Source organism: Gobius niger, assembly GCF_951799975.1.
Source record: "Gobius niger genome assembly, chromosome: 22".
NCBI lineage: Eukaryota > Metazoa > Chordata > Actinopteri > Gobiiformes > Gobiidae > Gobius > Gobius niger.
The window spans coordinates 15581679-15593632 of record NC_136873.1 but is presented as its reverse complement, the minus strand read 5'-3'; the positions used below and the strand labels follow the sequence as shown (position 1 = coordinate 15593632).

Below are 11954 nucleotides of genomic sequence, written 5' to 3'. Positions count from 1 at the left end.
CTCGAACCAGTTTTGTATGAATATAGATTTTTTGCAGCTCATTTGTTGCTGCTTTGTTGATTTTTTGTCACTTTTTTGTTGCATTTTCTTGTTGCTTTTATGTGACGTTTCTGTTGCGTCACATATTTTATCCACTTTTTTTTTTATCACGTTTGTCCCGCTCTTTTGCTGCGTTTTCAGTCCAGAAGCTTTTAGATTTGGGTCAAGCCGAGCTGGGGAAAGTGTGCTCGGGGGTTAAGTCGTGTTTGTCTCCACTTTTCTCCGTAGAAACGAAAGCGGCCCCGGAACTCCTTCCCATAAATCCTTGTACCCGCCGGACTCTTTACCCTGACGGACCGACGAGCTGCTTCCTGTGTGCGCCGCGCCGCTCTCCGCTGTGTGTGCAGTTGCTTTACACATTTGTGCTCAAGCAAACTCCACAATGTCCGCGAAACTGAACGCTCTGACCAGCGATTCTTACGTGGACATCAGCCAGTACCGAGACCAGCATTTTAAGGTCGGTAAAGCAGGGAAATGCTCTTACCTTAAAGACGGAACCAGGAATGAAAGATTGTTGCTGTATTGTTATGCTAACTGTTAGCACCTGGAGCTAACAACAGAATCACTCGTCTTTCATACCAGAGAATCTCCTTTATTCTCGTCCTGAAATGTATTGTAATTAAATAAAACTGGTAAATAGCCACTACTATATGCCACGTTTAATATTTCAGACGTTATTTTTGTTTCGCTGTGTATAATTTAATGATATATCATAATCCAGCCATCAAACCTTTACACTCTGGACTTCTTTTTGCAACCCTGATTGAGTCATCCTTTATCCATCATAAGCTGTTGATGGCAGTGCTGTCAGTTCATTTCGTGTTTCGAGTTTGTCTGCCAATACAATCCATTTTAACATGACATTTCTGGTCTGTTTGTAGGGAAATCGTTATGAACAGGAGAAACTGCTTAAACAGAGCAACACGCTGTATGTGGGAAACTTGTCCTTCTACACCACAGAGGAGCAGGTAAGAACCGAGCACATTTTGTCCAGTTTGGCTTTACCCCCAGTCCAAAAGCTTCTGGAAAAAAGGTGTGAAAATAGCAACAAAACTGAGACGAAAACAATGATGGAAATGTGACAAAAAAGTGAGAAAACATTGACAAAAAAGTGACGAAAAATTGATGAAAAAGTGGCAAAAATGTGACGAAAAAATGACCAAAAAATGACAAAAATGTGATAAAAATTTGACAGAAAAATGTAACAAAAAAAAGACAAAAATGTGATAAAAATTTGACAAAAAAATGACAAAAATATAACAAAAAAAATGACAAAAATGTGATAAAAATTTGACAAAAAAATGACAAAAATGTAACAAAAATGTAACAAAAATGTGATAAAAAATTGACAAAAAAATGACAAAAATATAACAAAAAAATGACAAAAATGTGATAAAAATTTGACCAAAAAATGACAAAAATGTTACAAAAAAATGACAAAAATGGACCAAAAAATTACAAAAATGTTACAAAAATGTGATAAAAATTTGACAAAAAAATGACAAAAATATAACAAAAAAATGACAAAAATGTGATAAAAATTTGACAAAAAAATGACAAAAATGTTACAAAAAAAAGACAAAAATGTGATAAAAATTTGACCAAAAAATGACAAAAATATAACAAAAAAAATGACAAAAATGTGATAAAAATTTGACAAAAAAATGACAAAAATGTAACAAAAATGTGATAAAAATTTGACAAAAATGTGACAAAAATGTAACAAAAAAATGACAAAAATGTGATAAAAAATGGAACAAAAAATTACAAAAATGTAACAAAAATGTGATAAAAATTTGACAAAAAAATGACAAAAATGTTACAAAAAAATGACAAAAATGTGATAAAAAATTGACCAAAAAATTACAAAAATGTAACAAAAATGTGATAAAAAAAATTGACCAAAAAAGGACAAAAATGTGACACAAAAAAAAGACAAATGTGACAAAATGTGACAAAAAATGATGAAAAAATGATGAAAAATTTCCCAAAAATGAGTTGAATACCCAAGAAAAAAAATTTGCTTTCGTTTATCATTAGTATTTCACAAAGTGTTGCCAAATGATAGTCGCAGACGCAGTGTCCATGTCACAGTAATGCCCTGAAGATCCTGCTCGGTTGGTAAGTTTGTTTTTGGTGTGGCTTGTTCCCTTCAGGTCCATGAGCTCTTTGCCAAATGCGGCGACGTGAAGCGCATCATCATCGGCCTGGACAAGATCAAGAAGACGGCCTGCGGTTTCTGCTTTGTAGAGTATCCTTTGGCGTGTTCCTGTTTCTTTACCCAACATTAGAATCAATGAACTGTCAATTTCTATTAGAGGTCGACTGATATGGGTTTTTCTAAGGCCGATGCCAATTATTTAGGATTTTTATTGGCCGAGGCTGATATGCTCAGCCGATGTTTTTGATCGATGTTTTTGGACGATTTTTCCAAATGTCTGGTCTGTTGGTGCGTTCATAAGATAAGATAAGATAATACTTTATTGATCTCACAATGGAGAAATTCACTTGTTACAGTCGGCGTTCAAGAAGATCACTCAGAGTTGTGCAAAAACAGACAGGAAAATGTGCAACCAGTTAAATAGAATAAAAACGAGGTATCCCATGTACAACAAGCAGCAGAAATACAACAATAGGTGAGCAACAACAGTAAAAATAGGATAAAAACTAGAACAGGTCATATAAGTAAGATGTCGGGGTGTAAAGTTACAGTTCTAGTGCAGGATGTCAATAAGTGGTGCTGGTACAGGGAATAAAGTGCAGCTGATACAGAGATTATTGCACATGTTATGTGGTACTTGGGAACTCGGGTGAACGACTTCCCCAGTTGGGGAATTCACGTGAACGCTCGCTCAACTGGGGAAAACGACTGGTCAAAACGAGCTACCTGACTGCGGAAATCAGCTGATTTGTTCTTTTATTGTCTTATGTGAGCTTTTTAGTTAAAAAACTGCTACTTTTTATGTGATCAACTTTTTATTAGGATTTTTTCTTTAAGTTTGGGAGTGTATACATTGTTATTATTAAGAATAAACATACATTCCCCCAGAACCTAGACCCTTCCAAACCACAAGCCACCCCAAAGCCCGAAGCCACCCCCCACCCAACCCATGGCACACGTACATATTGAAAAATAACCATGTAACCAACACTGCTACTTTTTTGAGTTTAGTGTGAGCTGTGGTCGTCCTCGTAACAAAATTGTGAGCCTGACATCAACGTTAGCAAAAAGTCAATTTACAAACAAACACAAACGTTTAGCTTATGAGACGCTAACACATTTAAATGATGAGCTCAGCTAAACACTAATCAATGATTAAGTGGGGATCAAAATCCCCACTTTCCCACAGAAACACAAACCAACTGTGACAATGACACCACATCTCGGGAAAACGAGCTCCCCAGTCCACATGAATGCACCGTATAATCCTGTAAAAACATATAGTGGCCAAATTGATTTTGTTAATTCAATCATAGTTTCTGTCCCAGCTTTTATTAGCTGCCATTAGCATTAGCATACTGTTGCTACACATGGCATTTTGCGCAATGATCAAAAAATACAATAGCAGAGGTTAAAATTAACTCAGCAATTGAATTCTCCGGGTTCTGTACTTCAAAATAACACGCAGCATGTCCTTATCGACTGAGGTTTAGTGAAACGTCTCTATTACGACTTTTATCGACGCTAGCGCGGACCTCTCATTTCTATCATTAACCAGAGATGTTTATGGCTTCAAAGCGCTGCATCAGTGAGGTGAACGAGCCTATTTTACCTGGAGAGTTACTTACAAAAACGTCAAGGAGCTACTTATGTTTCGAAGATATTTGTGTAACTATACGAGTTACGAGGAGTTCACCCTGGAGAGCTCCTAGCCAAGGTGATGTTTAAAGGTGCACTAGGCTTTTGAATCAGTAAAGAGACGATACCAACTACAAAATAGTGATTTTTTCAGATTTCTACAAATCCGTCACCATATAAATAGTTTTATGCCAAAGGACAAAAATGTTCTAGATTTGCCTATTTTGAAGATCTTCACTAAAGCATATGGGGCGGACTCAGGTCTTAAATTGATTTCTAGACTATATAAGGACTTTCAAGAGAGTAAAATGATAAACACTGACTATATAAAACAAAAATGGGAAAGAGAATCAAATAATTTGATACTGGATCATATTTGGCTAAAACATTGCGTTTTTCAGTGGAAAATCACTAGTTCAAACTTATGGAGATGTTTTGGATGGAAGAGCCTTTGTAGATTCTTTATTACTCCAGCTCAGAGTTCACATTATTCAGGCATTTCCAGTTGTTGGAGAAATTGTGGTGCCCGGGGGGTCTCACAGTACCACCTATTTTGGTCTTGCCCATTATTACAACACTTTGGAATTCTGTTAAAATTGAATTGAAAATCATGCTAAAGCTACAAACAACTTTAAACTGGGACGAATTACTATTTGGCTCATTATATTCTATTGACACAGATAAAGAGACGCAACTATTGTTTGGTATGTTGAGTTTAGTAGCACGGAAATCGATTACAAAAAGATGGTTGAGTTCAATATCCCCGAACGTGGAAGATTGATATAATCTTACATACAATATTTGTTATGGAACGAATTACATTTCATATATCACATGCATAAATAACACAGTCATATAATTGTTGTATGTACACCTCTTGTTTCTTGTTTTTCTGTATGGAAAAATTCGGAAAAAAATAAAATTTAAAAAAAATTTAAAAAATAAATAAAGGTGCACTAGGCAACTTTTTATGTGGTTAAAAAAAAGTTGTTATTTTGACCTTTCAGTGACCAAGCAGCTGTGGGGCGTGTTAGCTTTGGCACCTTTGCTTTCCATCACGGTGGCCAACCATATACACAGCTCCACCAGCAGTGTAAACCTACCAGAAACCTTCAAAAACAATTGATCTGGCAGCGTCCTAGAGACCGCCGTGATGGAAAGCAAAGGCGTCATGATGACCACCCACACAGCTGCCGGGTCAAACGCTGATTCAGAAACACGCTCCTTAACTCCTGGCGCCAGATACTACAATCGCGGCGACGCCGAGAACGCCATGAGGTTTGTGAACGGCACGCGGCTCGACGACCGCATCATCCGCACGGACTGGGACGCAGGCTTCAAGGAGGGCCGGCAGTACGGGCGGGGCAAGTCCGGGGGACAGGTCAGTACTTTGAGAGTGTTCTTATTCAACATTTATTGAACAGTGTTATTTTATACACATGAAGACTTTCGAGGCCTTTCTATAAGAGCGGAGCGATGTGGGTTTGGGTTTATTGGAGACTGTGCTCACAGGTTTGAGTTTCACTGCGTTTTAGAATAAACCGGACCATGGAAGAGAATGATTGACTGATGTGGGGCTGTTTCTAAAATGTGTCCAAACAATAAACGCATCTGAAGCCCCTAAACAGATAATTAAATTTACTGGTTTGCTAAATATCTGAGCTCTACTTTAACTTTCCATTCTCACGGAATACAAGTGCTGATCTTTAACACAGGTCAGCGTTTGGTTAAATACGACAGTTATAATTGTCTGCCCTTCAGGCTTGTGGTGTTTGCTCGGGAACTACTAGGACGGGGCCTTTCTGTGTGGAGTTTGCATGTTCTCCCCGTGTCTGTGTAGGTTTCCTCCGGGTGCTCCCCCTACCACTAAAAACATGTACAATAGGCCAGGATGAATGATGTGTGTGAGTGAATGTATGGTGGTGGTCAGAGGGGCTTCTGACAGGCTCCCCCAGGGGAAACTGAAGCTACAAACGTATCTTACCACCACCGTGTATGGAGGGAATGTACAACTGTCCCATGTATAACGCTTTGTGACTATCATTCTTCTTCTTCTTCTGATTCTTCTTCTGATTCTTCATCTGATTCTTCTTCTTCTTCTGATTCTTCTTCTTCTGATTCTTCTTCTTCTTCTGATTCTTCTTCTTCTGATTCTTCTGATTCTTCTGATTCTTCTTCTTCTTCTTCTGATTCTGATTCTTCTTCTGATTCTTCTTCTGATTCTGATTCTTCTTCTGATTCTTCTTCTGATTCTTCTGATTCTTCTTCTGATTCTGATTCTTCTTCTGATTCTTCTTCTGATTCTTCTGATTCTTCTGATTCTTCTTCTGATTCTTCTTCTTCTTCTGATTCCTCTGATTCTGATTCTTCTGATTCTGATTAGTAGTGATGGGCTAAATGAGCCCAGGTACCGACACATGTATCAGAAACAGAAAGTAGCAACAAAGATATTAAAGGGCGGCGTGAGTGCACAACATATATATATATATATATATTAATTTGTTTCATTAAATACAGACTTATCTCTGTGAGGAGCGCCCGGTGTGTAGTTGTGAGTTTGAGTCAGATGGTTCAGTCGTTGATCTGATCACCCACTGGTAAAAGTGCCTCATACTCACATACATCACAAACACAAGTGTTCTTTATTCAATCCTGGTCAGTGACTTCATTTTGAGATGGTTATATCTAGGGATGCAAAATCCCCTGAAGGTTGCTTCTTTATAGACAGACTCATGAACGATAAAGAGACCTAATAACTCAGTGCAATAGAGCAGATTACAGTCTGTACTATGTGCTATGTCCGCACTTAGATCCACTGCACCACTTATCACTGCATCACTTTATAACTTTATACACCTACTAGCTGAGACCCGGCCTTCGGCCGGGCCTCGCTAGTCTCCACATTTGATATTCTGAGATTATGAGTGATTACAAAGAAATGTCCAACCCGTCACACAGTTCAGCTGTAGACCAGTGGTTCCCAACCCATTCCAAAAACTATGGCCACTACAAATGTGTAAAATAATGAAGGCAAAAAACAATTTCAAACAAACTGCAATTGGAGTGTTTGATGCACCCGTGCTCCTTTCTTATAAACTACGGCAATATTTTCGCTAAACTCGGGGAACAGGATTCAAGAGACAGTGGAATAATTATTGATAAATATGAGGGGTTGAGCTCTAACGGTTTGGGTCACGGTGCAGGACCCGTGGCTTGGTGCATCATGGTAGTGTACAATAAAACAAATAATGAGTAGGTTTTGAACAGAAATAGCCTAATGATCGTTGTTAGACAGTATGTATAACCTTACAATAAAATTGGCAATGCTTCCAAAGCTGCTTTAGAATAAAATGTACCTCTGGGCTCACAATACGTGAAAGCAAAATAGAAAACAAATGGTACAGCAGCAAAGTAAAAAAAAAGAAAAAAACTACGCAATGCAGGCCATGCGCTCGTTAAGTTGTAGTTTCATTTTCGCTTTCACTCACACGGAGGAGAAAACAGTCGGAGCAGCGCGTTTGATTAGAGGCTCGTGTTGGAGCAGGTTTTGGGCAGGAGAGACTTAAACAAAGACACGCAGATGTCTTTTGGAGGATGTACCTGTACCTGTGCGGAGCGTCTACAGCTGCAGTTTAGGGTGAGTGACGATGGCACACAGCGCCCTGTTTGGATGCGCGCGCGCACGCACATACACGCCTGCGCACGCACACACACACGCACACACGCACGCACACACGCACACACACACACACACACACGCACACGCACGCACGCGCACACAGCCCTGTGTGGATGCACGCGCGCACACATACACGCACGGACGCTCACACGCGCACACACACAAACGCGCGCGCACACACACACACACATCGCCCTGGTTGAATGCGCGCACACGCACGGCAGTCAGATGTCGTGCACTCGCGTGTTTGTGACGGTGGGTTGTCCTCGGACAGCAGCACCGCAGCACCGCGGCTTCCTGGTGTTCCCAAACGGTCTCCCATCCCAGTCCTAACCAGGCCCGTCCCTGCTTAGCTTCAAAGTCGGTATGGGAAATAAACATGGCGGCGCCCAGGCGGCGGCCATTGAGATAGCGTTTTCTATAATAGATGTAAATCCAATCCCGTTGTTCTATGTCAATTGTTGTCGTCTACCATATTTTACCTCTTATTTTGATCTTATTTATTTTAATATTTTTATGCCCCTAAAGCCTTGTAGTTAAAAGTTTATGGCTTATTTTTATCTAAACTCTGTGTTATGTTTTTATGTTTTAATGTTTTACGTCTAACCAAGACAAATTCCTAGTTTGTGAACCAGTTTACAAACAATGGCAATAAAAACTATTCTGATTCTGATAAACTGAAGCATAAACATTTGTTTTGATAGTTATACAGACACTGAAACATCTGTCACAGCAGAGAGGGAACGGCTTAAAGGAATGATTTTTGCAACGTCTGACACCTGGGTTTGAAAACGACAATTGTTTCCGATACAAAGAGGAGTTTTTGGAAATAGAAAAATAGACTCAGATTTCTGGAAATGTATATGGGAATTTTCCACTCCTTTGCAACCCTAGTTGTACCGTCATTTGTTTCTATTCTCATTATCCTGAGTAGTTTTCCTCTGAATGATCATTCTCAGCCTTTGAACACCTCATTCATGAGTAGGGCTGAAACAACTAATCGATTAATTGACAACTAATTGATTATCGAAAAAGTTGTCAACTATTTTAGTAATCGATTAATCGTTTTCTAGTAAACACAGACTTAAAAAGAGCAAAAATTATATGAACATTTTTTATTTTTGATGGAAACCTTCTTTGTTTTTCAAGTTAGGGTCTGTAGAGTTTTGTACATTGAAAATTTCATAGATACAGTGGGGAAAAAAAGTATTTGGTCAGTTTCACATGGACATTGTATTGGATTTTGGCCAAATACTTTCTTTCCCCACTGTATCTGTCTGTGTCTCATTCAATGAATAAAGCAGAACTGGCATTAAGAGCCTCCAAAAACACTTTACAACACAGTTTAAGTTTACTCCATCAACATGTCCTTTAAGAGTTGCCACTTTAACTTTATGTGATTAAAAATAAATGAAAAAATACAATTTTCATGCACCATTCACAGCCAAGCGATTAATCGTAAAAATAGTCGGTATATTAAAGGGGGGGTATTATGCAAAATCGACTTTTTCAAGCTTTACATCATGTTATTAAGTCATTCCCTCATTAAAAACATGCCTGAAGTGTTGCCTTAGCACATTCACGTATTTTCGAGTAATCTGTAGAAACTCTGATGGCGGCCATTTTAGGGATAAAACGCCTGATTCCTTCAGGAAACGCCCTCGACCTCCAGGATACGCCTCCGACCTTTCGTCACCAGCCGCGTAACCAACCACTGCCCCTCAGCAGAACCCCCTCCCCGCAGTGTCTAGCCCTAAGATGTAAACAGAGTCATCATGGAGGATTAGCTTCATGTGTTGTGAACCGGAGCCACAGCAGACTTTTACAAAGACACACATCAGTGTTTCTGTTACCGAAACACCCAGGATTAAAACCGGTGACAAGAACACTTATTTCAGTGTCTGGTTCTGCGCTGGGCCTTGATGATGCACAGAGCCTCCGGAGAAAGCTAATGCTAAGCTAAACCTCGAGTCATCACGTGAAAACGAGAAATATGCACAAATAAAGTCAATAAAACCACCACACACATAAAGAACCGTTTAACAATGATCACACACGGAGCCAGGCTTGTTGATTTGGAAGTTTATTGCTCACATTTCATCTACAATGGGTCATAGCCGAGTGGTTTTCTCCCGGAGCTAACAAGCTAGCCGCGACAAGCTAACGGGAAAATTCACTGTATACAAGCATATTATGCATTGAAAACGTCACTAAAACAGGCAACTGCTTGAAGCAGCCTTTATGATGATCACACACGGAGCCTGGATTGTTGATTTTGTAGTTTATTGCTCACATTTCATCTACAGTGAGTCGTAGCCGAGTGGTTTTCTCCCGGAGCTAACAAGCTAGATGCAAAGAGATAGCCTCCAAACAGCAGCTATTTTTCAGGCAAGAGCCCCTTCCAAGCGTCCGGTGTGGAAGGTTCGTCTCCAAATAATATCCTGTGTGGCCATTGTTCACAAAGTGATAAACAGTAGGTCCTTTCCAACAATAAAAATTAAAATGCACCGATCGTAGTTTCAATACTGTTGAGACAACGAGCGCAGTGTTGTTGTGATGCCACAGACAGCGTGTGGAGGGGGCGTGTCGCAAAGGGTCAGAGGTTTTTAAAGAGACAGGGGCCTATTTCAAGTCATTTGCTACCGCCATTTTGAAAGAGCAATTTTATACAAGGCAGTTATTCTAATTTACTGCATTTACAGACCAACAGAAGGTTTCGTCATCATTGTAGTGTGCTAAAGACTGGTGCTATGTGGCTGAAAAAAGCATAATACCCCCTCTTTAATCGATTACCAAAATAATCGTTAGTTGCAGCCCTATTCATAAGTCCATCTGGTAGAAATTGGCTCAGCCAGTGTTGAATTCACCTTTTTCAGGCTCACTGGTGGAATGCTTTCTCACCACCAGATGGCGCCTGCACACGCTGAGGAATCTGCACTTATGCATTGTGTATAAATATTTTTCTGTGGTATCAAAATGGAGTGTGAAGATGTAATATTCTTTGCAACACTAAGATAAAGAGTCCACAGTGCGTGTTTGTTTCTAAACGTTGGGGCAGAGTGACTCACCTACTTTCTATTTTCAGAACACTAAACGTTCCGCCGCAGTGGGTTTTTAATCTAACCTCATTTGTTTTCTTTTCCAGGTGAGAGACGAGTACCGCCAGGACTACGACCCGGCACGAGGAGGCTATGGTAAACTGGCCCAGCAGCAGAGGACCACAGAGCCCGTCAACAGCTTCTAACACCGCACACACGGACCGTCCCAAACACCGAAAACATGAACTGTGTGTTGACTGACCGGCCATCAGAGCGTCTCCCGGGACGGCCATGTTGTAGACGAAGACACATTTTTATGTTGTTTATGCATTTTTATTTTATTGTATTTTTTAATAAATCTTGTCCATGACGATGACTTTCAGACGGTCATTTCAGAGTTTGTATCTGTTGGTCCAAGTCGTGTCGGGTCATGGTCAATGTTTTCTGAACCTGATTTGGAAAGGAAAGGCCATTGAAGACGAATTTAAATTGGAGAATATTTTTGCTTTATTTCTAATTCTCCAAATCAAAATGAAAAAAGCTTCTATCTCACATCTTTAACTTCAAAATATCACTTACATACGGAGCATTCCTTTGAAATAATATTCATCCAAAGTATTGTAATTTGTATTTGCATAGCCTTTTTTAAATGAACAGGAGCAGTTCTTGTAGTAGCAGTAATAGTAGTATGAGTATCACAGTAACGGCTGTAGTACTAGTGCAGCCTGTTGGGTTACGTGTCACATCCAGGCTACTTCCGGGTCCAAAGGTCTGTCCATAAAAGGCCATAAACTGTTAGCGCTTCACATATTTCTCTGGTCAAAATGGGCCTTCATTTTGTATGGGGGGGGGAAAAAATCATTTTATTTTTTATGATCAGTCACTGAAACTCATTGTTAAAGAAAATCCAGAGTAAATGTACTATTTCTGTGCGATCAGATGTTTTGAAAAGAGCCTTGTACAAAAGCTCGGGGGCTAAAGGTTTAAATCGGCAAGATCCCATTAAAGTGATAGTCTGTGAGTTTGCAAAGTGAGGGGAGAGAGTGAAATTTGAAAGTAAACTGTCAAATTTCTCCCCTCTTTAACCAGAAAGAAGAAAAAATGAGGAGAACAGGAATCGATCAAGCTCCTCCCCCACAGGAAAAGCTCGTCTCATTGGTCAGCATGGGGAGGATGCTAGACTCTTAAGGTGCCGGGAATAACCTTTTTGTCATTTGTGTTACTGTAGTGTAAAAGGAAAAAGAAATGGCTCTAGGGCCTCCGGTCCCCGCCTCAACCGAGCTTTACCCAAATCTAAAAGCTGAAAAGAAAAGCAGCAAAATAGCAAGAAAAAGGGGATGAAAACATGAGAAAAACACGGACAAAAAATGATTGAAAAAATAGCTCAAAAATATGACAA

At 39.7% G+C, this 11954-nt stretch overlaps 1 protein-coding gene across 1 annotated transcript; it reads left to right on the top strand.

Annotated features, from left to right (window-relative positions):
* The first annotated feature begins 328 nt into the window (after positions 1-328).
* ncbp2 (nuclear cap binding protein subunit 2) lies at positions 329-10793 on the top strand. Its single transcript, XM_079581364.1, has 5 exons — positions 329-496; positions 921-1007; positions 2196-2290; positions 5081-5219; positions 10663-10793. Exons 1-5 carry the CDS (start codon positions 422-424, stop codon positions 10759-10761), a joined length of 495 nt encoding a protein of 164 aa, XP_079437490.1. The 5' UTR covers positions 329-421; the 3' UTR covers positions 10762-10793.
* The last annotated feature ends 1161 nt before the right edge of the window (positions 10794-11954 follow it).